Below are 26524 nucleotides of genomic sequence, written 5' to 3'. Positions count from 1 at the left end.
CCAGCTGGTCCCTGCTCCCTGCTGGCCATGGCCAGAGCCGGCTGGGATGGCCCTGGCACAGAGTCCCCTCGGGTCCCCTCAGATGTGGGAACTGACCATGGCTCTGTTCCTCTCTCTTTCAGCCCTTGAAGGCACAGCCAATGACATCAGTGACGCCGTCGCAAGCCTGGCAGTTCAAACACCGTACATCGTCCAGGAAGCAGAGAGAGCTCCATATTCCATCTTTGACAGCTTGCGTGATCGGCTCTGCAGGGCATGGAGGAGACGGCCTCGTCTGTCGGGGCTCGGCTGGCTGCGCTGCTGGAGCTCTGCAGAGAGCTGATTCCAGAGGCTCTGTCTGCTGGGGCCACCTGAGCCAGCAGGAATGTTTTGTTTCGTTAAGATTGTTCTTTTCTTTCTTTTTGTTTTTTTTTAGCATGTTAATATAGGATGTGTTGCTATAGACAGACTCCCAGGATCTTTCTTTGGCTGCCCAGGCTCTGCAGGGCCAAGGGGAAGAGGGAGAAAAGGGTTCCTGGGCTCAGCAAGCTGCCCAGGCTTGCAGGGTTGCAGGGAAAATGGCCAGAAGCCCCTTGGCCTTTGGTGGTTCTGCTGAAGCCTCTGTGCTGCCCACAGAGCAGATGGGCAGGGGCTGGAGCTGTGGGGATCTCTGTGAGAGCGGTGCCTGGAGATGGCCACAAGCCCTGTCCCAGGCAGGAAGCGCCATCCGTGTCCTCCTGCCCGTGTGTTGCTGGCTGGATTGCTGAGGGCTCCCAGGTGCCTCTTGGTGGGGCTCCTCTGGAGCTCCTGTGGGGCTGCGGCGCTGCTGCCGGGCAGGTTGGCTGGGCTGGGGAGACCCTGAGGGGACGGGGCCATGAAGGGATGAGGGGCTGCGGAAGCCCTGACAGGACAAGGCAGTGGGAAGGCACGAGGGGGACGTGTGAGGGAGAAGGTAACGTTGGCTCAGGGAGGAAAGTGGGTTGGAGCCAAAGAGACCACTCACCCTGATGTTTGTGTGGCAAACAGAGCACGTTTATTCTCAAGCCCTTCCTTCTAAAGGGCCTTTGAAAACCCGGTCTGGATGATTTCACTGCTCTGATCTCTGTGCCCCTTCAGATTCTGGCCTGGGCAATGCCTGCAGCCTTGGGAGAGATGTGATGGGCCCGGCCCCTGTCAGTCAAACCAGGGCTGGCACATTCACCCCGTACAAGCCAGCCTGCACGGTGACACGGCAACAGAGTGCGAGGCACAGCTCCGGGAGCTCCCCGTGAACCTCAGCTCTGGGACCACTGTCTGCCCCAAGCTTCAGGGGCTGCAGTGGGAGCCCGGCTGGGCTCTGCCCTGGGGCCATCCTGCAGGGACAGCTGCAAACAAGGAGCATTCCCTGCCACAAAGAGCCAAGGCAGGGCTGCAGGGCAGCTGCTCCAGCCCCGACTGCACTGCTGAGTGCTGTGCTCTGGGGCTGGGGCTCCCCGCACAGGGGACTGCACTGGTGTGCCAGAGGGGACAGAGAAGCTGCAGCTTCAGCCTAACTGAGGTGGGTGCGTGGGCTGGAAAGAGTAGGGAGGTTCCAGGGGATTCACAGAGCTCATCCTGCTGCAAGGACGAGGGAAAGGGAGCAGGAACTCAGCAGTGAGGAGAGCTGGGGGCTGGAGAGAAGCTCTGAATGACACTAAAATCCCACCGGACCTCTGAGACATTGCTGCTCCTCAGCCAGTGACAGGATGAGTCCCTAAGCCTGGGGCTCAGCCTTCCTCATGGCGAGGGGCAACAAGGAAGGCAACAGTGTGATGGAGACTGGAATGGGCTGGGAACTCACTGGGGGAAAAGAGGGAGCAGCTGGGAAGTAAAAGGCAGGTGGGGGAGAGAACAGTTCAGAGAAGGGCTGAGCTACAGCTTGAGCAAGCTGCAAAAAGTCATTTGGGGTCATCCCAGATTGATTTCATTTCAGAAGTTATTGAACAAGTTTATTTTTTGGGTGGCTGCATGTTTTCTTGAGCTGTATTGCTAAAATGCTCAAGCCAGTCTGTGCTGCAGGGCACCTCATTTCTCCTTTGGCTGATTGCAGCCCGGTGCTGAGCTCCAGCAGGGCCCTGGCAGAGCCCAGAGCAGCCTCAGCACCCGCAGAGCCCGGCTGCAAGGAGAGAAACCAGAAAGCCCCATCAGCTGAAGGCTCCTGTCCCCTTGTCCCAGCCGCCCGCGGTGCCCAGGCCATGCTGGCCGTGCCAGAGCTGTGCCCAGAGCTGCCCATCACTGCTGCCTTTGGGAGCAGAGCAGGAGGGCAGGACATGTGCCCAGCCTGCAGCCAGCACGGCACCTCCAGCCCTCAGCAGCTGTCCAGAGCAGGACGCTCCTGTGCTCGCTGCCATCTCCCCAGAGCTCTGATCCCACCATCCCCAGCAGACAGGACCCACCTCACGCCATCCCCCGCTGGAAGAAAAGCTGCTCCCAAACGATGCCCTCAGCCTTCTCCAAGGGCACGGCCCATCCACGCTGCAGCTGCTCCCAAGCACTTCCTGATCCAGACTGGACTCCACCTGAAACGCTTCCTCTAGAAAGACAAACATCAAATTATGGAAAATAGGTTACAGACAAAAAGGGGAACAAGAAAAAAGGTCAAAAATCTTACCTCTGTCAGGGCCTTAAGGAAGGCCCAACCCCTGCATGCCAGGGAAAAACCCACCATGGGGGAGGGAATCCCAGGCTTTCTCCCTTCCCCTGCACTGCCCCCGTGGTGATCCCAAAGCAAACAAGGGCAGTGGAGCAGCCCAAGCCCTTCCTTGCCTGCAAAGGAAAGCAGCCCCTGCACAGGGTCTGGAGTCCCACCTCTGCTCCCACCATGGGGGTTTGTTTGTGTCAGGCTGGCTGCCCCAGCCCAGCCCCAGCTCGGGGCACGGTGGGTGCTGGGGGCTGTTGGCAGGGCCAGGAGCCCACTCCCATTTCGTACCCACCCCAGCCCATGCCCCCAGCCCTGCCAAAAGCAGCCTGGCAGCCGACTGAAGGATCAGCTGCATCCGCCCCAGCAAAGGGGGAACCTTTGGTTCCCAGACAGGCTGCACAATGCCCAAATCTGGGAGCATCCCCCTGTGTGTGGACTCATCTGCAAATTCCCTGTGGAACCTGGCTTTGGAGAAGGTGTCAGAATCAAAGTCCACCATCTCCAGCCTGCCAGAGACCAGGTGGAGCAAGAGGTTGTCATCCTTGACGTCATCCTCACTGTCCCCAGCAGCAGCAGCCCCACCTGGGACAGCTTCTCGAGGGGCTCCTTCTCCTTCCCTGGGCCAGACCAGGCTGTCAGGGCTCTGCCCAGGGCCCCAGCCATCCATGAACCATGGCAAGCAAAACCAGGGGGATGGTGGGCCCCAGTGCTTGCCACACCAGGTCTCCAGCTCAGCTCCAGCCCATGAGCTGCGTCTTCCCTTCTGCTGATCCCTGCTCAGAGCTACAGGCAGGACAAAACCTGTCTGGTTGGCTTTGCTACTGAGTGCCAAGAGATGTGTGGAGCTGTTATCTGCCAGGCCCCTGGATCCAACTGTGCACTTGGATCTCTCCCATCTTCTAGGGCAGAGGAACACCCTGCACCCAAGGATCACGGAAAATCTCTTCTAAGGATGGCCTGTTCAAGGGCTGCATGGACAAACCCCTCTTAATGACATCCTGGCACTCTGGGGAGAGAAACCAGAAATCACCAGTCATTTGGAGAAGTTGCCCCCTGTTTCCGTGCCCACGCCATGCTGGGTGTGCCCAGAGCTGGGCCTAAACTTCCCCATGGATTCTCTGTTTGGAGGAGAGAAGGAGAACAGGACATGTGCCACCTCCTCAGCAGCTACCAGAGCAGGATGCGCATGAGCTGCTGCTGTCTCCCCGCCCTGGCTTTGCCCCTGTGCCCAGAGATGAGGATCCACCTTGAGAAAGCCATCCTGGGAACAAGATCTGCTCCCAGATATCTCCTGGCCCCTCCTGAACGGGTGCTTCCCCATGACCAGGTGGTGGAGCAGGAGGCCCAGGGACCAGATCGTCGCTGCCTCGCCATGGTAGTGTTGGTGGTGGATCCACTCTGGTGGGCTGTAGGACAGGGTTCCTGTGGAACACAGATACATTCATCAGGGGGATGCTGCTGCTCCCAGAGCCTGGCCCCAGTACCCCTGGGCATGTGGGGGCTGCCCCAGTGGCACATGGTGTGACCGCTGCCCTCTCGCCAGCACCTGGGACTTGTGTACAGACTCAGGCCTGGAAAAGAAGCCACTGGTGCTGGAAGAGGGCAGTAGAAGCCCTGGGAAGGCACAACCATGACACACAAAAGAAACTCACCCAGTCGTGGAGAAAACCCCCTCTCCTCCCTGCTTGCATGGCCTCACAAAATGTTAATATGCCAAGGCAAACAAGGGGAGCAGAGCAGTCCAAGCCCTTTCTCACCTGCACACCAAACCGTCTGGGCACGGGGTCAGACCCCCCTCTCTGCTACCTCCATGGGGGTTTTTGTCGGGCTGGCTGCCCCAGCTCCAGCCCCAGCCCAGGGCACAGTGGGTGCTGAAGGCTGTCGGCAGGGATGGGAGTTGGCCCCCTCACACCCCACTCAAATCAACCTGGCTCCAGCATTAATCCCATCCTGGCTGCAATAGGGGAAGCCCGGGTGCTGCACCTCGGCTGGGCCATGAGATGCCCAGAAGCATCCCCTGGCAGGGCTCACCTGCAAACTGGGTGTAGGCTGTGTCTTGGAGGAAAGTGCCACAGCCAAATTTGATCAGTGTCAGCTGCCCGGTGGTCAGGTCGAGCAGGATGTTCCCTGGTTTGATGTCCCTGTGCAGGACCCCGCAGCTGGGGCAGCGCCGCACGGCCTCCAGCACCTGGAGGAGCAGCCCCTGAGCCTCCTCCTCCGGCAGGAACCCCCGCTCCGCCAGGAAACCCGACAGGTCCTGGCACCGCTCCGGATGCTCCAGCACCAGCACAAAGCTGTCGGGGAGCTGAAGCCACTCCAGGAGCTGAATGACACCAGCACAGCCAGAGGAGACCTTGTCCAGCAGCGCGATCTCCAGGGCTGCGCTGGTGCCGTGGGGCTGCGGGAGGAGCACGATGCCGTCAGTGGGGCTGATGCCGTGCCGGGGGTCGGGAACCCCTCGGCCAGCCCGGGATGCTCTGCGCCCTGCGCTGGCCCCACGCCCGCTCTCCCTCCAGGCGTCCTGGCAGCTCCCACCCTGCCGGGCCCGGCTCAGCCCCGCCCGGCACGGCCCGGCTTCTGCCGCTGGCCCGGCTCGCTCACCAGCTCGCCCCGGCGCCGGATGCTTTCGCTGCTTTCGCTGCTTTCGCTGCTTTCGCTGCTTTCGCTGCTGCTGCTGCCACTGCAGCTTAAGCTCGATGTCCCTGTGTCCCCGTGTCCGTGTGTCCATGTCCATGTGTCCCCGTGTCCGTGTGTCCCCGTGTCCGTGTGTCCATGTCCATGTGTCCCCATGTCCGTGTGTCCCCGTGTCCGTGTGTCCCCGTGTCTGTGTGTCCCCGTGTCTGTGTTTCCCCGTGTCCGTGTGTCCCTGTATCCATCTGTCCCGTGTCCGTGTGTCCCCGTGTCTGTGTGTCCGCTGCCCGCTCGCCCCCGTGCCCAGCCCCGCGCTCCCCGGGGCAGCCCCTGAGCCTGTCCAAACACGGGAACTTTGCCGTGTCCAGCCCAGACCCAGAGTCTGGAGTCCTGCCCAGGGGCACAGGAATCCCCTCGGTCACAGCTGTGCATTGTCCCTGCTGAGGGTCAAACACTCTTGGAGCACATTCCCTGAATGCTGAATTTGTACCTGACCCAAGCACTGCACTTAGTCCCCAGCACTGATATCCAAAAAAAAAAAAAACCACAATCTCAAAACTTGTCTAAAACTTGCCACGTCGTGGATTATAAAAGTGAGATCCATTTGCAATTAGTGGGAAGGAGAAGTAGTGAAAGATAGAAAAGGGTAGCATAAAAATAAACAGAGAAAAACATCTTGGATTTTTTCTTTCCATTTTCATTTCATTTCTTAAAAGCTGTTTCAGTTTTCCTAGAATATTCTACACAGTCCTGTTTGCTGTTTCCAAGAACCTTGGCTGGAAAACGAGGAAGGTTTGAGCAGCTTCTGTCACAAGATGTGCCACCAGCTGCAGCTTCTCTTGCCTTTCCACACCGTGTGTGCAGCTCAACTCTTGCAGAAAAGCGGGACAAATAGTTGAAAAATTTTACAATTTGTTCTTTCTTTTCCTTGTGGGCTGGGCAGTTGGGCCATTGGTGAGATTTTCACTGTTATTGTTCTACCCTAAGAAAACATGATGGGCTACCAGGAATTGTCAGGGAATGCAAGCCTGACTGAATGCAGAGAAAGAATCTCCAGAGTCTGCAGCCAGAAATGGAGAGCTGTGTGATAATCATTCCAACATCCCCATGGACAGCTTGAAAGTGATGTAGAAGATGAAAATGGACTGACAGAGGGAGTTTGTTTCTGTGTTCATTTTAGAAGCTTCCACATCTCATGCACTGATATATATCAAGACTTCAATCAGTTCATGAAAAGCACCAGAACAATCTGGACCTTTCAGGAGATGACTGTAGGTATCTGAAAAGGAGAAATGCAGGCAATGACTTGGTGGACTTTGTCTGAAAGAAGGGTCACTTTTCCCAAATAATTTCTAATCCATCTCCTCTGCATTTGTCTTTCTGAAAAAGGCCATTTTCATCCCAGATTCACCATGAAATGGGAACCCTGAGCTTGTGGAAGTGCCTGAAAGATGCCCTGTTCCTCTGCAGGGACACTCGGGCTGAGACAGGAGCCAGAGCCCTCTCTGGGGAAGCCTCCTCTGACCTGGAATTTGTGCCGTGCTGGGAGAGGAGGAGGAGGGGAGAAGGCTGGCGCTGTGTGGCAGGAGCAGGAGGTTTGGGCCGCAGGACATTCCGTCTGCGCCGCTGCCCCGCAATGGGCAGGAACACTGTGGGGAAGACTGGGGGACACTGGAGCGGGATATGGATGGAACTGGGGGGAACTGGGAGGGCCTGGGAATGAACTCAGGTGTATTGGGAGGGACTGGGCTGTACTGGGAGGGACTGGAGGGGCACTGGGGCTGTACTGGGCTGTACTGGGGATGAACTGGGCTGTGCTGGGAGGGACTGGAGGGGTTGAATGGCTGTTCCCACCCGCACTGCCTCCCATTGGCCGAGGCTCCCGCCTATCACGATTCCAACCAATCAGCGCGTGGGATCACGGCTTTGGGGGCGGGGCCTAAGGCCTGCGCCATCTTTTCTTTTGCCTACAACTCCCGTCATGCTCTGCGGCCCCATAGAGCCCCATTAAAGCCGGGACTACAACGCCCGTCATGCCCCGCGCTCCACAGAACCCCGGTACCGCCCCCATCTGTCCCATCAGTGTCCCCCAGACCCTCCGGGACCCCCAAGTGCCCTCAGCGCCCATTCGGGACCCCCAAAATTTTACTGGCAAAGTACAAAAGAACAAGGAACTTTGGAAAAGTATTTAATACAAATCCAATCCAACTTAAATCACTTGTCACAGCTGTAACTTCATTCCCTCAGCCCATTTAGCCTGGAAAGCCCTAAACACTGCAGTTGTTCAGGTGCCCAAAACTGTTCCATATAAAGAGCATTAGAAGGAGAGGAAAGAGAGAGAGGCAGGAAGACAGAAGCTCCACAGAAAGACACACATGTGGCTCCCAGCTCCTGGGGCTCCAGTGTGGGTGAGACACAAACCCCAGGAGAAGGCAGAGTCCATACCAGGGGCTGACCTTGTGCTCCTTGGTTTTAAGCCCCTGGGCCTTCGTGGGCCTCCCCCCAGCTGGGACTTCTGATATCTCAGGTGTTCAGAGCTGGGTGAGCGCTGTCCCAGCAGAGTGACTGATCAACAGCTCAGCCCAAGGTGTCTGGGAACATTGATCTCATCCAGCCTCTGACAGCGACCACGGTGACACTGGGGAACCTCATGGAGCCTCATGGAGCCATGGGTCAGTTGTGACAAGGCAGGTCCAAGGACACCCTGGTGACACTGGGGAACCTCATCGAGCCATGGATCAGTTGTGACACTGTGGGGACCTCGTGGAATCAGAGGAGACCATTGGGAAGCTCCCATGGATCCAAGGGCCCAGGGTGACACTGTGGAGCCCAGAGTGTCATGGAGGAGCCATTTTAACACTGTGTGTCCCCATGGAAGCAAGGGAACATGGGACAGGCTGATGCCTTAAGTTTTAGCTTCCATATTTTCCCAATTCTGTGCTGTATCAGTCTGTAACTCTGAACTTCATACAGAGTGTCAGCAAGTTCTCTTACAGTGTAGTCAGACAAAACAATCCTTTTCCTGCCCGAGAACCATAGACACCGCTGCAGCTTCGGGCCCAAAAATTGAAAACACCAGCGAATTGAGGAGAGCAGACTGGGAGGGTGGGGCTGCATAACCTGAAGGTATAATTGGACAATTAACCCCAATATGGAAATGAACCAAATCTTACAAAAGTATGTAAACACGTGACCTGGCGTCCATCCTGGGTGTACCCTCAGCCAGGCCCTTGTACTGCCCAGGTGAATCCTTTGAAGGCCTTTTTAATAAATCCCCACTTTACTCCTGTAACACTGTCCAGCCTCTGCTCTAGGTGGCTTCTCAAGGCATCAAGGCCTGGCTGGCTGGGCCACCTGGGGGCCACCTGACAGGTCCAGCTGACCTTGGCATGTCCAGGGCTGCTGCTCATCTGCCCCTGGAGCACTGGGGCTCGGTGCTCTCCTTCCTGTGGAAAGAACTGTCCTTCTCTTCCAGGTGCCCATGGCCAAAATTTGGATTCCTCTTCTTAGTTTGCTTCTATGCAAAGATTGTTCCCAGATGAAACCTGCCAGGACAGACAGACCTGGCTGGCTTGGGCACCCAGGGGCCACCTCTCATCTTCCTGTGAAACACTGGGACCCTGTGCTTTTCTTTCTTATGGGAAAAAAGCACCTTTCACATCCAGGCAACCATGGCCAAAGTTGGGAATCCGCCTCCAGGATTCCCTATATCCAGGGATTTCTCCCAGGTGAAAGCTTCCAGGAGAGACAAGTCTGGCTGGCCTTGGTCTCCAAAGAGCTGATTTTTATCTGCCTTTGAAACACTGGGGCTTTGTGCCTTCCTTTATGATGAAAAGAACTCTTCTTCCTGCCCAAGTGCCCATGGCCAGAACTGAGATTCCACCTTCAAAATTCTGAATATCCAAGGATTTCCCCCAGATGAAAGGTGCCAGAGAGACAGGTCTGGCTCTCTTGGCCTATGGTGACCACCTCTCATCTCCTTCCAAAACACCTGGGCTCCACGCTTCTCTTTCCTATGGGAAAAACCATCCATCTCGACCAGATGCCCATGACCAAAGTTTGGAATCCTCCTCCAGAATTCCCTAGGTCCAAGGATTTCTCAGTGACAAAAGCTGCCAGGACAAACAGGTCTGGCTGGCCTGGCCTCCCAGGAGCCTTCTCTCTCTGCTTCTGCCCCTGCAACACGGGGGCTCTGGGCTTTCCTTCCTATGGAAAAGAACCATCCTTCTTAACAATGAAGAAATGGCTGAAACTGGGGTTCCACCTCCCAAATTCCCTATATCCAAGGGTTGCTTTCAGACAAAAAAATACCAGAACAGAGAGGTCTGGCTGCCCTTGGCCTCTGATGGTCACCTTTCATCTGCCCCTGAAACACCGGTGTTCTGTGCTTGTCTTCCTATGGAAAAGAACTGTCCTTCTCCTCCAGGCAGCCAGGTCTGAAACTGGCATTCCACCTCTAAAATTCCCTATATCCAAGGACAAAATCTGCCAGCACCATCTGATCTGGCTGCCTTTGGCCTCTGGTGGCTGTGGCTCATCTGCCCCTGCAGCACTGGGGCTGCGTTGTTCCCTTCCTGTGCGGAGCATGGTGGCATGATGAGGACCTGGAGGAACCATGGAGTGCATTGTGAAACTTTGGGGCCACGGTGACACCGTGGGGCTCCATGGAACCCAGAGACCACCATGAATCTGTGGGGCCTTGTGGAACCATGGAGACCATTCCGACACCTCAGGGCCTTCTGGAAACAAGGGACCAGGCTCCATGGAATGAGGGGAACAGGGAACAGGTCTGGCAGGCTTGGCCTCCCAGGGACCACCTGACAGATCTGGCTGATCTTGGAATGTCAAGGGCTGCTTCTCATCTGCCCATGAACCACTGGGGCTCTGTGCTTTCCTTGCTATGGAAAAGAGCTGTCCCTCTTTTCAGACACCCATGGACAAAATTGGTATTTCCCCTAAAAAATTTCCTGTATGCAAGGGTATCTGCCAGAAAAAAACCTGCCAGCTCTGGCTGGCCTTGGCCTCTGATGGTCGCATCTCAGTTGCCTCAGAAGCACTGGGGCTCTGTGCCTTCCTTCCTGCAGAAAAGAACTGACCCTCTTGTCCAGGGGCCATGGCAGGAACTGGAATGTGGCCGCCAAAATTCCATCTATCCTAGGATTGCTCCCAGACAAAAGCTGCCAGGACATACAGTTCTGCCTGGCCTTGGCCTCTGGTGATATGAGCAGAATGTTTTCCTTTGAAAACACCTTGGACAGGGCCCAGAGATCTCCCGAGCTGGGTTTTGCAGGCCTCAGGAACATAACCCATGTATGGAGGCTGATGTGCCTGGGCTCAGCTGTGAAGAGACTGAGGACAGATCAGGAGTGGCCTGGCAGGGCTTCAAGGGTGGATGTGGAAATGGTGGAGCTTTTCTCCATAGTGGGAATCAGGCAGGGAGAGAAATTATTCCACAAATGCAGCTGGGGAAGGACAGACTGGACACAGGAGAAGGGAATTTCCCTCCCAGGGCAGGGCTGTGGTGCAACACGTCCCCAGCAGGAGCCTGGAGCAGCCCAAGGCTTTGTGTGGCCAGGCAGGGGCAGCAGGAGGCAGAGCTGCCAGCAAAGGAAGGGCCAGCGAGGTGGGGCAGCCGGGGGTGACGACAGCCTGCAGGGACAGAGGCGCAGGGCAGGGACACCGTGGGACAGCCTGGGCTGCAGAGGGCTCAGGGATGTGCAGCAGCTGCAAGGCCCTGACAGAGCCAACCTGTGCAGCCCTTTGGCCATGGCTGCTGGCCCTGGGCCTGAGGCCACGAGGGGACAAGTGACCCTTGCAGCCCTGGGGCCTCAGTGCCTCCTTGTCCCTGCTCAGCAGCCTGGCAGGGGCCGCCCCATGGTCCTGCCCTTGGCACTGCACATCCCCACATGCCAGTGCCCATCCCGGGAAGAGCCCTGAGCAATGAGGGAGGGACAGGATCTGCCTTGCCAGGGGCTGGGGCTCAGGCCTGGGCCCTTTGCATTCCTGAAACACATCCAGGTTTGCTCAGCACCAGAGACACCTTCCCCTTGCTTGTCCCTTGCTGTCATCTCTGCTCCAGCATTATGCTCTACTTGGGGACACTTTCTCAGTTGTGTCCCTCAGTGGGACCCATTAAAAGTCCAAGAAACTTCAGTGTTTCAATCACACTTTGAGTTCTTGAGAAGTTTTTTGAGCACACTCTCTGGGAATGAGACTAATGAAAACAACAGCAGCCCCTGAGACGGTCATTAAAGTCCTTGTGCTCTGTCTGTGCTGCTGAGCTGGGCCGGGCTCCTGGCACAGAGGGTGATGCTGGTAACCAAGCAGAGCTTCAAAAGCACATTTCTCTTGCTGAGCAGCTCTTCTGCCAGCCCAGCAGGGCTGGGGCACTGCCTGCAGCCAGCCCGGGCACAGCACAGAGGCACAGAGAGCTTCAATCAGTCAGGGCTGGGAAGGGGCTGAGAAGTGCCTGGGGCAGAATCACTGCCAGCCCTTGGCACAGGAACCTCTGGCTGCAGGACAATGCAGCTGCAGCTCCTGGAGTGATCTCCTAAAGCTGGAACATCCCAATGCCCACAGATCCTGTGAGTACTGAATATTTCTGGTGCAAGGGAGGTGAAATGCTCATGAAGCTCTGACATACTGAGGGCTTCTGATTAGTCATATAATATTTCCAAGACAAGGATTTTGATAAAAATGTGGAAATTTCCTAAGTATTTGTAGTCAGCTGTCTACTATTGAAGAGTGGCAGGGAAAGAAGGATAAATATTAAAGGTTGATTATGAATATTGACAAGTGCATGAGACGTCTGAACTGTTACTTTTAGTGATCAGTAGGTTCACAGGAGATCCCTATTGTGCTTTCAGCCACTCTGCCCATGGACAGCACCAGCATCACCTTTGCTGGAGCCATCTGGCTCAGTCTGAGCTGTCTTTTCTCCAAGCTGCAAACAGAACCTGCCCTCAGCCTGTGCCCTGCAAACAGGCAGGGTTCCGTCAGACCAAGGAGAGTGCACAGATATTTGGGGTGTGGGAATGCTGGCAGGGAGAGATGAGGCACAGGGAAACACCTGCAGGAGGAAAATCTCCCGGAAGCAGAGAGAAGATCAGGGAAGGAAAGAAAACAAAACCCAGAAATGCTGAGGCAGGGAGAGTTTAGAGATGTCCAGAGGATCCCCTCCAGTGCAGCCCCTCCCTCTGCACAAGCCCCCTCCCTCCTGTGCCCCAGCCAAGCCTCTGCCCTCAGGGCCGGGGCTCCAAGGCGTGCAGCCCCTCCTGTGCAGGCAGAGCTGCAGCAGAGCCGTGGGGCAGCTCTGCAGCCCCGGGCCCAGTTCCCTCTGCAGAGCACAGGGCTGGGAGCAGCTGCCCGGCACTGGGGGCTCTGGCAGGGGCACAGCTGGCTCAGGGTGACACAGCTGTCCCCAGTGCCCGGCTCTGGGCAATGCTGGCAGTGCAGCCAGGGAAGGAGCTGCACCTCCCTTCATCCAGTGCCATCAGAAGGACACTTGGAAGTCTCCTTGAGATTTCAGTCCAAGCTGGGAGCTTCAATCCAGGGTGCAAACCTGTCCTAGAGCATCTCTGATTTATAAGATTGATGAGGAAAGGCAGAGGTGTTGTGACACTGAAAATGCTGTTGGGTGGGTGAAATGAGCAAAGTGAGTTCTTGGATCCAAATGTGGAGCTGAGCTGTTGTGGATCCATCTGCTCTCAGCCGTGCCTGGTGACATTTTAGGGAAGCATGGGAACGTGATCATCCTCTAACTGAGAGTGGTTAAAGCCCAGAGAAATCTGAACAGGTGAGAACGACAGGCCATCTCCCCTTACTCTCCACTTATCACTTTGCCTCACAGAAATTGCTTTGTTCACCCTGGGGGAAGCAGAAATGCTAAAGGTTTCTGATTCCAAGAACACCAGGAGAGACATGGGGGGAGCTTAAAAAGTAATCCGCAGGACTCTTGAACACAAAAATATGTCCGTGTGTGTCATAGAAAAAAGAGGTTCATGCGAAATGCCTTTGATTTTGGTTAAAGGCATCTCCTTTTTCTCTTCACTGTCCTTTCCCCATGAACAGGTGCCCATGTGCAGCCACAGCAAATGTCCAACAGCAGCTCCATCAGCCACTTCCTCCTGCTGGCACTGGCAGACACGCGGCAGCTGCAGATCCTGCACTTCTGCCTCTTCCTGGGCATCTCCCTGGCTGCCCTCCTGGGCAACGGCCTCATCATTAGCGCCGTAGCCTGCGGCCACCACCTGCACACGCCCATGTTCTTCTTCCTGCTCAACCTGGCCCTCAGCGACCTGGGCTCCATCTGCACCACTGTCCCCAAAGCCATGCACAATTCCCTCTGGGACACCAGAACCATCTCCTACACGGGATGTGCTGCTCAGCTCTTTATCTTTGTCTTTTTCATGTCAGCAGAGTATTCTGTTCTGACCATCATGTGCTACGACTGCTACGTGTCCATCTGCAAACCCCTGCACTACGGGACCCTCCTGGGCAGCAGAGCTTGTGCCCACATGGCAGCAGCTGCCTGGACCAGTGCCTTTCTCAATGCTCTCATGCACACAGCCAATACATTTTCCCTGCCCCTGTGCCATGGCAATGCCCTGGGCCAGTTCTTCTGTGAAATCCCACAGATCCTCAAGCTCTCCTGCTCCAAATCCTACCTCAGAGAACTTGGGATCATTATTGTTACTGTGTCTGTCGGATTTGGTTCTTTTGCATTCATTGTTTTCTCCTATGTGCAGATCTCCAGGGCTGTGCTGAGGATCCCCTCTGAGCAGGGACAGCACAAAGCCTTTTCCACCTGCCTCCCTCACCTGGCTGTGGTCTCCCTGTTTGTCAGCACTGCAGTGTTTGCCAATCTGAAGCCCCCCTCCATGTCCTCCCCATCCCTGGATCTGGCCCTGTCAGTTCTGTACTCGGTGGTGCCTCCAGCCCTGAACCCCCTCATCTACAGCCTGAGGAACCAGGAGCTCAAGGCTGCAGTGAAGACACTGATGACTGGATTCTTTCAGGAACATTAAAGTGCTGGCCAATTTCTGCAAATCACTTACAATAAAAGTCATCTTTGATATTTGTTTTTTGTTTCATTTTGCAGGTTCTTATTCTTTGTTTTACTTTTTTTCATATTGTCCACAATAAATGAATTTTTTGCGCCATTTCTAATTTTCTTTCTCTCAACCTTCCCTGTGCCCACAGACTGTGTCAATGAGGGGCTGTGCTCTCACTGGCTTTAAAGGACTCAAGAATCTCCCAGCACAGTTTTCTGCAGAGATGCCCTTTTGTTGCCTTCTCTGGAGCTGCAGCAGCAATGTCTGTGTGCGGAGCTGGGGCAGATCAGTGCTGGCACAGCAGCTGTGCCCAGAAGCAGCAGCACTTGGTGCTGCCAGTGCTGCTCCCGTGGCCCTGCCCCGCTGCCCTGGTGGCCCTGGTGTTGCTGCAGGGCCTGAGTGCTCTCGGGGCCGGGCACAGTCCTGGGGGTGGCAGTGCCGGGGCTGCAGCAGGGACAGGCCATGGGCACTGCTGGGGCAGCGCTGACGCCTCAGGCCAGGGCCTGGGGGCTCCAGGCTCCTTGCCCAGGCTCTCTCAAGAACACGGCCAGGCCAATGCTCAGCACAGAAAACCCCCGTGAGCAGCCCCAGGCTGGCCGTGGGCAGGCTGGGGGCAAACAGCACGGCTGGTGCTCTGCAAGGGCCCTGGGGGAGATGGGAAGGAGCAGCAGAGCAGGGGCTGATCCATCCCCAGTGCGCTGCACAGCCCAGGGCAGCGTCCCAGAGCGTCCTCATGGAGCTGCCAACAACATCCCCCCTCTGCAGCCCTGGCCTCTCCCCCAGCTCACAGAGGTGCCGCATCCTTGCAGGCACAGACACAGCAGCACTGGCTCAGCAGCCCCTGTTTGCATTGCACACAGCAGACGGGAGCACCCCCAGGCTGGTGCTGTGGGGACATGAACCTGAAGCAGCACAAATGCCATCAGCCCCTGGGGCCAGGAAGGGCTGGGGGACGCCAGGGAAACCACTCAGCTTTGTCCTGGCCTCTGCAATCAGCCAGAAAGTTTGTTCCCATCAGCTGGGAGTTTCCTGTCCCACTGCAGACGCTGCTGCTCAGAGCCAGGGCTGCCTGGCAGCCACCCCCAAACTGCCCTGAGCATTTCCTTGGCTTCACCTTTGCTTTCTTTATTCTTCCTGATAGAAATTTCTTCCTCTTGCCCACCCCTGTTCCCTCCCCTGCACACAGCCCATTCCTGTTTGCCCTTTCCTCTCTGGCCCCACTCCCCATTGCAGTTCCTGACTTGGCACCATGGGAACGTCCCTTGGGGAGCAGGATCATCCCACAAGTGCTGCAGGAATTGTCTGCAGACTCCTGCAGTGCCTGGTGCTGCTCCCTTGCCAGAAGCACCCCAGACCAGGGGGGCACATCTGGGCTGTTGTGTCTGGCTGTGGGGCTCCCTGCTCTGGGCAGTGAGGAGGAGCTGCAGAGGCTCTGCAGGACTGACAGGATGGGCTTTGGGGCTGTGAGGAGAAGCTGAGGGACCTGGACTGCTGCAGGTTCTGAAGAGGAGGCCCAGGGCTCCTCCTGCAACTGCTCCAGGGGTGGTTTCAGAGAATCCCAGAATCAGAAAAGTTGGAAAAGACCCTGGATATCATCAAGTCCAACCTGTTCCCTGACACCACCTTGTCTCCCCTGAGCCTCCTTTACTCCAAGATCAACAACCCCAGCTGCTTCAGCTGCCCCTCACAGCACTTGTGCTCCAGACCCCTCACCAGCCTTGTTGCCCTTCTCTGGACATGCTGCAGCCCCTCCCTGTCCTTCCTAAATTGGGGGTCCCAGAACTGGACACAGCACTTGAGGTGCTGCCCAACCAGTTCCCAGCACAGGGGAAGAATCACTGCCCTGCTCCTGCTGGCCACACCATTCCTGATCCAGGCCAGGAGCCATTTGCCTTCTTGGCCACCTGGGCACTCTGCTGGCTCATGTCCAACCTGCTGTCCATCAGTCCCTGCAGGTCCCTTTCTGCCTGGCTGCTGTCCAGACACTCTGTCCCCAGCCGGTAGCATTGTAGGGGTTGTTGTGGCCAAATTGCAGGACCCGGCACTTGGACTTGTTAAACCTCACCTTGTTGGATTTGGGCCCTGGATCCAGCCTGTCCAGGGCCCTGTGCAGAGCCCTCCTACCCTCCAGCAGATCCACACTCCCAAACAATTTGGTGTCACCAGGGTTCCATGAGGCCCCAGAGTGTCCCAATGGTCTCCATGATTCCATGAGGCCTCCCAGTGTCACAATGTCCCTTTGGTTCCATGGGGCCCCTTGGTGTCACAAAGTCCCTTGGATCCTTGGGCCCTGCAGTGTCACAATGTCACCGTGGTCCCCAAGGCCCTGCAGTGTCACAGTGGATCCTTGGTTCCATGAGGTCTGGCAGGGCAGCAATGCTCTCCTTGGTCCCACAGTGTCACAATGGCCTCTTGGTCCCAAGGGCTACCACGGTGTCAAACATGTTTCCTGCATTCCGTGAGTTCCTGAGGGGCAGCACTGGCCCCTCAGTTCCATGGGGCCCTGCAGGGTCACAATGGCCCCATCATGACACGAGGTCCTGCTCTGTCACAAAGCTCTGCATGGTTCCACAAGGCCCTGCAGGGTCACAGTGGCCTCTTGGTTCCATAAGGACTCAGAGTGCCACAATGAATTCCTTGGTGCTGCATTGTCCTGGACTCCGACACTTCCTAAATTGGGGACCCCAGAACTGGACCCAGCTCTCAAGGTGCTGCCCAACCAGTGCCCAGCACAGGTGAAATGCGGATGAAAAATAAAAACCCCACAATTCCAATAAAGATTTGTTGGGAATGGTATGTTTATTTACAGTGCTGGACACATGTAGGGACTCATTGCCCTTCAGTGGACATGCGCACCCCTGAGAAGTCCCAAATCTTTTTTATTACCCTTAATTAATTTCCATAGGCATAGAATTTCACAATAGGTTCATGCATATTCATTCTGATGATTTCATGTTACACTTAGAGCTAGTTACACTTGTTTTTGTCAGAAAGTACAGAAAGAACTCCTGGGTCACTCTGTGTGGTCTGTTTAAAGGCCCAAGGAGTCTTTCTTATCTCTTTTTAGTGTGGAAATTTGAATTCTTTCTCTTTAGCTGGGGCAACTTTGCTAGTGCTGCAGTTACCAGACTAAACATCATATTTCACTCATGTTAGCAAGCTCAAAGCAGCACATTTCACCTAAATCCAAATGGATTTCTACCCTGTTAAATTTTCACTCTGTCTCGCAGGGGAAGAATCACTGCCCTGGTCCTGCTGGCCACAAGATTCCTGATGCATAGGAGTGCCAGGGGTTGGATGAGGGAAATGGTGGGGGGTGGGTAGGGACAAAGTGTTATTGGTTGTCAGCCATGAAGGATCATGATTTTCATATGTATTCAGATTGCATAACAAGGTGCTGGGGGTCAATATCAATTGGATATTGCTCATATCAAGATATAAATAAGAAAAGTTAAAAAGACAAAACAATTATCTCTGCATTGTTTTCAATATAGTCTATCCACTTTGAAGACACTTCTGAAATCTGGTCCTGTCCTGACTGGGTCAAGGGCTACAGCATGAGTGATCTCCTGCTTGATCTGGGTGAAAGCTTGTTGCTGCTCAGGGCCCCAGTGGAAATTGGTTTTTTTGCGGGCGACCAGGTAGGGAGGGCTCAAAATCTGGCCATACTTGAGAATGTGCATTCTCCAAAAACCTATGGCACCTAGGAAAGCTTGTGTTTCCTTCTTGGTGGTGGATAGAGACATCCCAGTGAACTTATTGATGACCTCAGTTGGAATCTGACTCTGTCCATCTTGCCACTTTACCCCAGGAACTGGATCTCTCAGGCAGGACCCTTGACTTTGCTCTTCTTGATGGCAAAGCTTCCAGCAGAATCTGGACGATCCTCTCACCTTTCTCAAACACTTCCATTGCTGTGTTCCCCCACCAGTGATATCACTGATGTATTGCAGGTGTTCTAGAGCTTCACCCTTTTCCAGAGCAGCCTGGATCAGTCCATGGCAGATGGTGGGGCTGTGTTTCCACCCCTGGGGCAGTAGTTTCCAGGAGTACTGCACGCCCCTCCAGGTGAAAGCAAACTGAGGCCTGCATTCTGCTGCCAGAGGAATGGAGAAAAACGCGTTAGCAATGTCAGCAGTGGCGTACCACTTTGCTGCCTTGGACTCCAGCTCGTGCTGGAGTTCCAGCATGTCTGGCACAGCAGCGCTCAGCGGTGGAGTCACTTCATTCAAGCCACAATAGTCCACAGTCAATCTCCATTCTCCATTAGACATGTGCACAGACCAGACGTGGAAGGGTGAGTGGGCCTTACTGACCACCCCTTGGCTCTCCAGCTCATGGATCATTCTGTGAATGGGGATCACGGCATCCCGATCCGTTCAATACTGCCGGCCGTGCACTGTCGAGGTGGCAATTGGCACTCGTTGCTCTTCCACCCTCAGGAGTCCTACTGCAGATGGGTTCTCTGACACTCCAGGCAAGGTGTTCAATTGCTTAATGTCCTCTGCCTCTGCAGCAGCTATGCCAAAAGCCCACCTGAGTCCCTTTGGGTCTCTGTAACATCCGTTCTGGAGGAAGTCTATGCCCAGAATACACAGGGCCTCTGGGCCGGTCACAATGGATGTTTCTGCCGCTCCTTCCCAGTCAGGCTCACCTCAGCTCCCAACAGGGTCAATTGCTGCAATCCCCCCATCACCCCGGCAATGGAAACAGGTTCTGTCCCCACATGTCCCAATGTCATTGGGGTACACTGTGCACCAGTATCAGCTAAGGCTTCATATTTCTGTGGCTCTGATGTGCCAGGCCATTGGATCCACACTGACCAAAAGATCCGGTTTTCCCGTGCCTCTCCCTGGCTAGAGACAGGGGCCCTCTAGCCCTGGTTATTATTTCTTTCCAAGGCATACATGGCAGAGGTACTTTCAAGGTGATCTGACAAATCATACTCGGCAGCTCGATCATGGGAGGTTGAGGCTGCCTTCACTTCACTGGAATTCCCTTGGTCAGTGCTTCCCTCCTTGAGCTGATGTGCCCACGGTGCCAGGACAGAAATGGGTTTCCCATCCCACCTTCCCATGTCTTCCCCATGGTCAGGCAGAAAGAACCCCAGGCCAACCCGTGGGGCGTACCCTCTCTCTCTGACTGGGGAACGTTGGGCTCTGACTTTGGGGCCTGTGACTCGCACTGGGGCAATGTGGGAACTGTTCCTCCTCACCTCCTCCCTCATCTCCCTCATGTCCTCTTTGAGTTCCTTGCCCACAGCAGAGCCATGAGCCTGCACTGGGCCATGGATCATACTCTCACAATTTCTCAGCTGTTGGCAGCAGAGCCCACTATCTCTCGGCTGCTATTGGCATTAATCGTGGCAATGAAGGTGGTGTACTGAGACGGCCCCAGCCTTGCCAGACTCCACAGCATTTGCCCTGTGCCCCTGACCTTGTCGGGATCATTATCATGCTGTCCATCCCTCCCAAAGAGTACCTCCAATGCTGCCACTTCCCTCACCTGTTGGATCCCTTCCTCAAGGGTTTCCCAGCACGTTCTGTGCTGGTGCTCCTGCATTCTCACCCTGTGGACAAACCTCTCTCTGACACTCATTAAAATCTGCTCCCAGAGGGAAAGGGACCCTGGCTCCCTTACAAAAATCTGATTCATACCTGAGTCCTGGGTCAAGGGTCCCAAATTCCTTGCCTCACCACCATCCAGCTGGACACCTGTACCCATGAGGTCTCAGACTTGAAGCAGTCAGGTTGTATAAGCCTCACGTCTCCATCGTACAATGTCCTTGTGCAGGTTACAGAGACTTTTGTACGTCAGGGAGTCGGTGATGATCACAACCTCTGGCTCCTCTGTGGGTTGTGAGGGCCTTCCTTTATCTGGGTGCTCTGATTCCATCTTAGACCTCCTTGTTTCTACAGGGGCGACTGCTGCTGGCTGTGGCTGCCTTTGTGGTTCAGCTGAACCTGGACAGTTGTAACATCTGTGGGTTCCACTGCTGCCCCATCAGACTCTCCTTTTTCGAGGCAGGGGGAGGGCTTCTCACCAGCTGGGGAAATGCACTCCTTCAGCATCTCCTGCATCTCCCTCACCAGACCCCACCCAGTCTGGGTGGTTCATATCTGGGGTGGCTGTGGGGCAGGGTCAGGCTCTGGGGCAGCAGCATCCCTGGTCTCTGGGGCCGTGTCAGGTTCTGGGCTGGGTGTCAGGGTGGTTATCCAGGTTAATCTTCCCTCGTCTCTCAGTGACAAATAGAACAGGGCTAACAGCAAAACAGCCCCTGTATGATATCATTGGTATTTGGAGTGGATCTGAGCCCTTCACAAACTGGTGGGGTAGACCCAAAGAGATGGTTAAAGGCTTGGGAGAAAATATCCCCTGGTGTCATTTCCTCACAGTAGGTGCCACTACTAAAGTAACCCCAAAAGCACACAGTCAGTGTGTGACAGCTGTGAATCCATGTGCCTGTTTCCCAGAGGAAGTTAAAGATCCATGAATTCTTCCCCTTATTCACCCATAAAACAAACCGAAGAACAGCCACAGCAGCCTTGGCTGTAGGAGCCGTGTTTAGATCAGGGCCTGCAAATGGAGAAATGCAGCCACGGTTCCGTGTCACCCAAACTAGGGCAGGCTGGAGCACAGGGTGCCGCTGAACAAGGTTTCTGTAGCAGTACACAAAAATCAAAAATTGGATTACTCAAGAACTGTTATTCCCTTTTTTGTTTCTTTGCCTTCGAGCTGCACGTTGGGTGCCAAAATCTGTCTTGGTTTGCAAAGACAGGAGTCTGCTAAGGAAGGCAGGAGCCTCCCTGAAATGGGGAAAAAAATAAATGTAGAACCCCCTCCCTGAAAATTGCCATAAATTTGAAGTTAAGGGCGACTCTCGGGCAAAAATATGGGAGCAGGAATAACAGTTCTTTATTAGGGAAGAAAATAAAAAGATAAAATAAACAATGCAGTGAACCAACCTCTAACAGATGGCAATTGAATACATCTTGCCTTGCAATCTAGGACAACAACTTATTCAGCATGAATCACATCCATTTACCACATGCCCCTTACCCACAGATATTGCCCACCTGAGACTGACATGCCAAAACATTTTTTAAAAATTATGCATTTTTCTTCATAAATAAAATTTAATTAAATTTTAATAAATTATTTCAATTAATTAATTTTAGCTTAATAACAATTAAAATTTTATTTTGCTTATGAATAAAAATATTGATCAATATTTTATTATTTCATTTTAATGTTTGTATAAAAAAATCTCTATATGTGTCTTGTAACCAAAAAATTATTGGTCATTGGTTCTAAGTAACACAATTAATTCATTGACCACTATTGGCTATTGATTGGGCACTCGGGGGGCTCGGGCGGGGCTCGCTGGGGCGCGGGGGCTGATGGGAGTTGTAGGCGCGGGTACAATGCGGTGTAACGGGGCCGCGGAGCATCACGGGAGTTCCAGGCACAGAGACAGCGGTACTCGTGGGGCGCGGGGCATGACGGGAGATGAAGTCACGGCTGGAACACCGCTGGCCGTGCGCCGCGGAGCATGATGGGAGCTGTAGTCTCGGAAGTGGTTCGGACGCGGCGTTTGGGGTCCGGGAAGGCCTCGGGGGACACTTTTGCATGGGGCAGATGGGCGGCGGATACTGGGGGGGGCGGGGTGTGTGCGTGTGTGCGTGTGTGCGTGTGTGCGCGTGTGCGCTTGTGCGCGTGTGCGCGTGTGTGTGTGTGTGTGTGTGTGTGTGTGTGTGTGTGTGTGTGTGTGTGTGTGTGTGTGTGTTTGTGGAGCGCAGGGCATGTCGGGCGTTGTAGTCCCGACCCCATGGGACTCTAGTGGTCTGCGTGGCATTATGGGAGTTGTAGGCAAAAAGAAAAGATGGCGCTGACTCCAGGCACCGCCCCCAAAGCGATGATCCCATGCGCTGATTAGCTAGGGGCTTTGATGGGCGGGAGCCTCGGCCAATGGGAGGCGGCGGAGGCGGGAACTGCCATTCAACCCCTCCAGTCCCTCCCAGTACAGCCCAGTTCATCCCTAGTACAGCCCAGTAAAAACCAAGTTCCCCTCCAGTCCTTCCCAGTACAGCCCAGTCCCTCCCAATACACCTGAGTTCATTCCCAGGCCCTCCCAGTTTCTCCCAATGTCATCCACAGTATGCTGCAGTATTGTCAAGTCTTCCCCACAATGTCCCTAGTTTGTCCCAGTATCCCCCAGTTTCACTCCCAGTTTCACTCCCAGTATGTCCCAGTGTGTCCCAGTCCACCCAGACTCCCCTTCAGCGTTCCTCATGTTTCCAGGCTGTCCCAGTCCTCCCCAGCATCACTCCCAGTATGTCCCAGTGTCTCCAACAGCATTCCCAGTGTTCCCCAGTATGTCCCAGTCCTCCCCAGTGTTTCCAAGGACAGTTTAATTTCTCAGGGCTGCCGTGGCAGCCAAACCCAGCAGTGGGGTCAGTGCAGTGCCCATGCCCACAGCCCCTTGCAGTGCCCAGTGCAGCTGGGGCTGATGATCCACCCTCACAGCTGGCCCAGGGCCGGTCTGGAGTGGTTTTGGTGGCACTTTGGGCTGGCAAACACCTGAGGAGGGTGTCTGTTTTCATGGGGAAACTCAGGGGTTTTAGATTGCTCCAAACATAGAAAAAGGGAAAGCCCCTCTTAGGCTGGGTGCAGCCAGCTCTGCAGGCACAGCAGGTCCCAGGTGAGTGAGGACAGACAGGATGGGCTGGGGCAATGTGGAGCAAGGTTGTCCACGCTGGGCCAGAGCTCAGGGCACAGCTTCTCTGAGCAGGCCAGAGCTCCTGAGGGGAGACCCTGGGTCAATATCAATCACAGAATGCTGCAATCACCTCTGATCTAAAGAGAAATGTAATAAAATACACCCTTTAAAACAGGAATGTGTATTTCTTACAAGCACATTGAAATCTTTCTCCACAACTGGAATAGGAAAACTTTAATGACCCTCTCAGGGCTTTGGTGTTGTTTACATCAGACTCAGTCCCTGAGAGTGTCTTCAAAAAACTTCTCAAGAACTCAACATTAAATTAAAACTCCAAAGTTTCTTGAAGTTTTAATGGGTCCCACTGAGGAACAGCACTGAGAAAGTTTCCCCAGGTTCCCGTCAGAGCAGAACACTGGAGGCACTGATGACAGCTGGGGACAAGCAAGGGAAAGGTGTCTCTGGTGCTGAGCAAACCTGGATGTGTTTCAGGAATGCAAAGGGCCCAGGCCTGAGCCCCAGCCCCTGGCAAGGCAGATCCTGCCCCTCCCTCATTGCTCAGGGCTCTTCCCGGGATGGGCACTGGCATGTGGGGATGTGCAGTGCCAAGGGCAGGACCATGGGGCGGCCCCTGCCAGGCTGCTGAGCAGGGACAAGGAGGCACTGAGGCCCCAGGGCTGCAAGGGTCACTTGTCCCCTCGTGGCCTCAGGCCCAGGGCCAGCAGCCATGGCCAAAGGGCTGCACAGGTTGGCTCTGTCAGGGCCTTGCAGCTGCTGCACATCCCTGAGCCCTCTGCAGCCCAGGCTGTCCCACGGTGTCCCTGCCCTGCGCCTCTGTCCCTGCAGGCTGTCGTCACCCCCGGCTGCCCCACCTCGCTGGCCCTTCCTTTGCTGGCAGCTCTGCCTCCTGCTGCCCCTGCCTGGCCACACAAAGCCTTGGGCTGCTCCAGGCTCCTGCTGGGGACATGCTGCACCACAGCCCTGCCCTGGGAGGGAAATTCCTCTCCTCATGTGTCCAGTCTGTCCTTCCCCAGCTGCATTTGGGGCATAATTTTTCTCTCTGGCTGTTTCCCACTATGGAGAAAAGCTCCACCATTTTGGAATCCACCCTTCAAGCCCTGCCAGGCCACTCCTGATCTGTCCTCAGTCTCTTCACAGCTGAGCCCAGGCACATCAGCCTCCATACATGGGTTATGTTCCTGAGGCCTGCAAAACCCAGCTCGGGAGATCTCTGGGCCTTTTCCAAGGTGTTTGCAAAGGAAAACATTCTGCTCATACCACCAGAGGCCAAGGCCAGGCTAAACTGTCTGTCCTGGCAGCTTTTGTCTGGGAGCAATCCTAGGATAGATGGAATTTTGGCGGCCACATTCCAGCTCCTGCCATGGCCCCTGGACAAGAGGGTCAGTTCTTTTCTGCAGGAAGGAAGGCACAGAGCCCCAGTGCTTCTGAGGCAACTGAGATGCGACCATCAGAGGCCAAGGCCAGCCAGAGCTGGCAGGTTTTTTTCTGGCAGATACCCTTGCATACAGGAAATTTTTGAGGGGAAGTACCAATTTTGTCCATGGGTGTCGAAAAAGAGGGACAGTTCTTTTCCACAGCAAGGAAAGCACGAAGCCCCAGTGGTTCATGGGCAGATGAGAAGCAGCCCTTGACATTCCAAGATCAGCCAGACCTGTCAGGTGGCCCCTGGGAGGCCAAGCCTGCCAGACCTGTTCCCTGTTCCCCTCATTCCATGGAGCCTCACAGTGTTCCAATGGTCCCTTGTTTCCAGGTAGCCCTGAGGTGTCACAATCCCCCTTGGTGACACCAGGCCCTGAAGGGTCGGAATGGTCTCCATGGTTCCACAAGGCCCCACAGATTCATGGTGGTCTCTGGGTTCCATGGAGCTCCGCGGTGTCACCATGGCCCCAAAGTCCCAATGGACTCCATGGTTCCACCAGGTCCTCACCGTGCCACCATGGTCTCCACAGGAAGGGAACAACCCAGCCCCAGTGCTGCAGGGGCAGATGAGCCACAGCCACCAGAGGCCAAGGGCAGCCAGATCAGATGGTGCTGGCAGATTTTGTCCTTGGATATAGGGAATTTTAGAGGTGGACCCCCGTTTCAGACCTGGCTGCCTGGAGGTGAAGGACGGTTCTTTTCCATAGGAAGGCAAGCACAGAACACCGGTGTTTCAGGGGCAGATGAAAGATGACCATCAGAGGCCAAGGGCAGCCAGACCTCTCTGTTCTGGTATTTTTTTCTCTGAAAGCAACCCTTGGATATAGGGAATTTGGGAGGTGGAACCCCAATTTCGGCCATTTCTGCATTGTTAAGAAGGACGGTTCTTTTCCATAGGAAGGAAAGCCCAGAGCCCTAGTGTTGCAGGGGCAGAAGCAGAGAGAGAAGGCTCCTGGGAGGCCGGGCCAGCCAGACCTGTTTGTCCTGGCAGCTTTTGTCACTGAGAAATCCTTGGACCTAGGGAATTCTGGAGGAGGATTCCAAACTTTGGCCATGGGCATCTGGTCGAGATGGATGGTTTTTCCCATAGGAAAGAGAAGCGTGGAGCCCAGGTGTTTTGGAAGGAGATGAGAGGTGGTCACCATAGGCCAAGAGAGCCAGACCTGTCTCTCCTGGCACCTTTCATCTGGGGGAAATCCTTGGATATTCAGAATTTTGAAGGTGGAATCTCAGTTTTGGCCATGGGCACCTGGGCAGGAAGAAGAGTTCTTTTCATCATAAAGGAAGGCACAAAGCCCCAGTGTTTCAAAGGCAGATAAGGATCATCTCTTTGGAGACCAAGGCCAGCCAGACTTGTCTCTCCTGGAAGTTTTCACCTGGGAGAAATCCCTGGATATAGGGAATCCTGGAGGCAGATTCCCAACTTTGGCCATGGTTGCCTGGATGTGAAAGGTGCTTTTTTCCCATAAGAAAGAAAAGCACAGGTGCGGTGGTGTGTTTTTCTTTCATTTAATATTAGTTTAATATCTGTTTCCCCCCCCCAACCCCCCTTTCCCTGCCCCTTTCCCTGGAACCTTCCCTGTCATGTTAGTTCTGCCCTAAACTCCTCCCCTGCTATTCCCTTAGTGGTTACTGTTCCTACACCCCTCCTCCTGAGTTCTGTATAAAACCTCTGCTCCCGCCCCCGAGGGGGTCTTGGGGCTTGCTGAATAAAACCATCCTGGTCGCCCCCAAGTCCCGTGTCGCCTTCGTCTGTCCCCGCGCGCCACGAACTGAACTGCAGAGCTTGCAGGGGGAAGCGGCCGCCCGTTCTCTTCCCTTACCGCCCAGCCTGGCACGGCTCGGAGTGCCGCGGCGAGAGGAGCGCATGCCGCGCCACAACATATGGTAGCAGAGGATGGTTCCTTCCTTCGTCTTGTAAAAAAAATGGGCAAATTCGTGGGGGCGCCCGCCTCACAGAAGAAGAAGGAGGGAAGAGGAAAATCTACGGCCGTAAAAGCTCTGCCGGATGCTATGAGAAGCTGAGCGCCGAGTGAAAAAGAT

At 54.9% G+C, this 26524-nt stretch overlaps 1 protein-coding gene across 1 annotated transcript; it reads left to right on the top strand.

The window, feature by feature from the left end:
* Positions 1–12727: 12727 nt before the first annotated feature.
* On the top strand, positions 12728–14639 carry LOC146766465 (olfactory receptor 14J1-like). Its single transcript, XM_085588373.1, has one exon. The coding sequence runs from the start codon at positions 13363–13365 to the stop codon at positions 14293–14295; it is 933 nt and encodes a 310-aa protein (XP_085444499.1). The 5' UTR covers positions 12728–13362; the 3' UTR covers positions 14296–14639.
* Positions 14640–26524: the final 11885 nt, after the last annotated feature.

This window comes from Lonchura striata, chromosome 10 (genome assembly GCF_050655825.1).
Source record: "Lonchura striata isolate lonStrDom1 chromosome 10, ASM5065582v1, whole genome shotgun sequence".
NCBI lineage: Eukaryota > Metazoa > Chordata > Aves > Passeriformes > Estrildidae > Lonchura > Lonchura striata.
The sequence above is the reverse complement of the archived record's forward strand: the minus strand, read 5'-3'. Positions and strand labels throughout refer to the sequence as shown.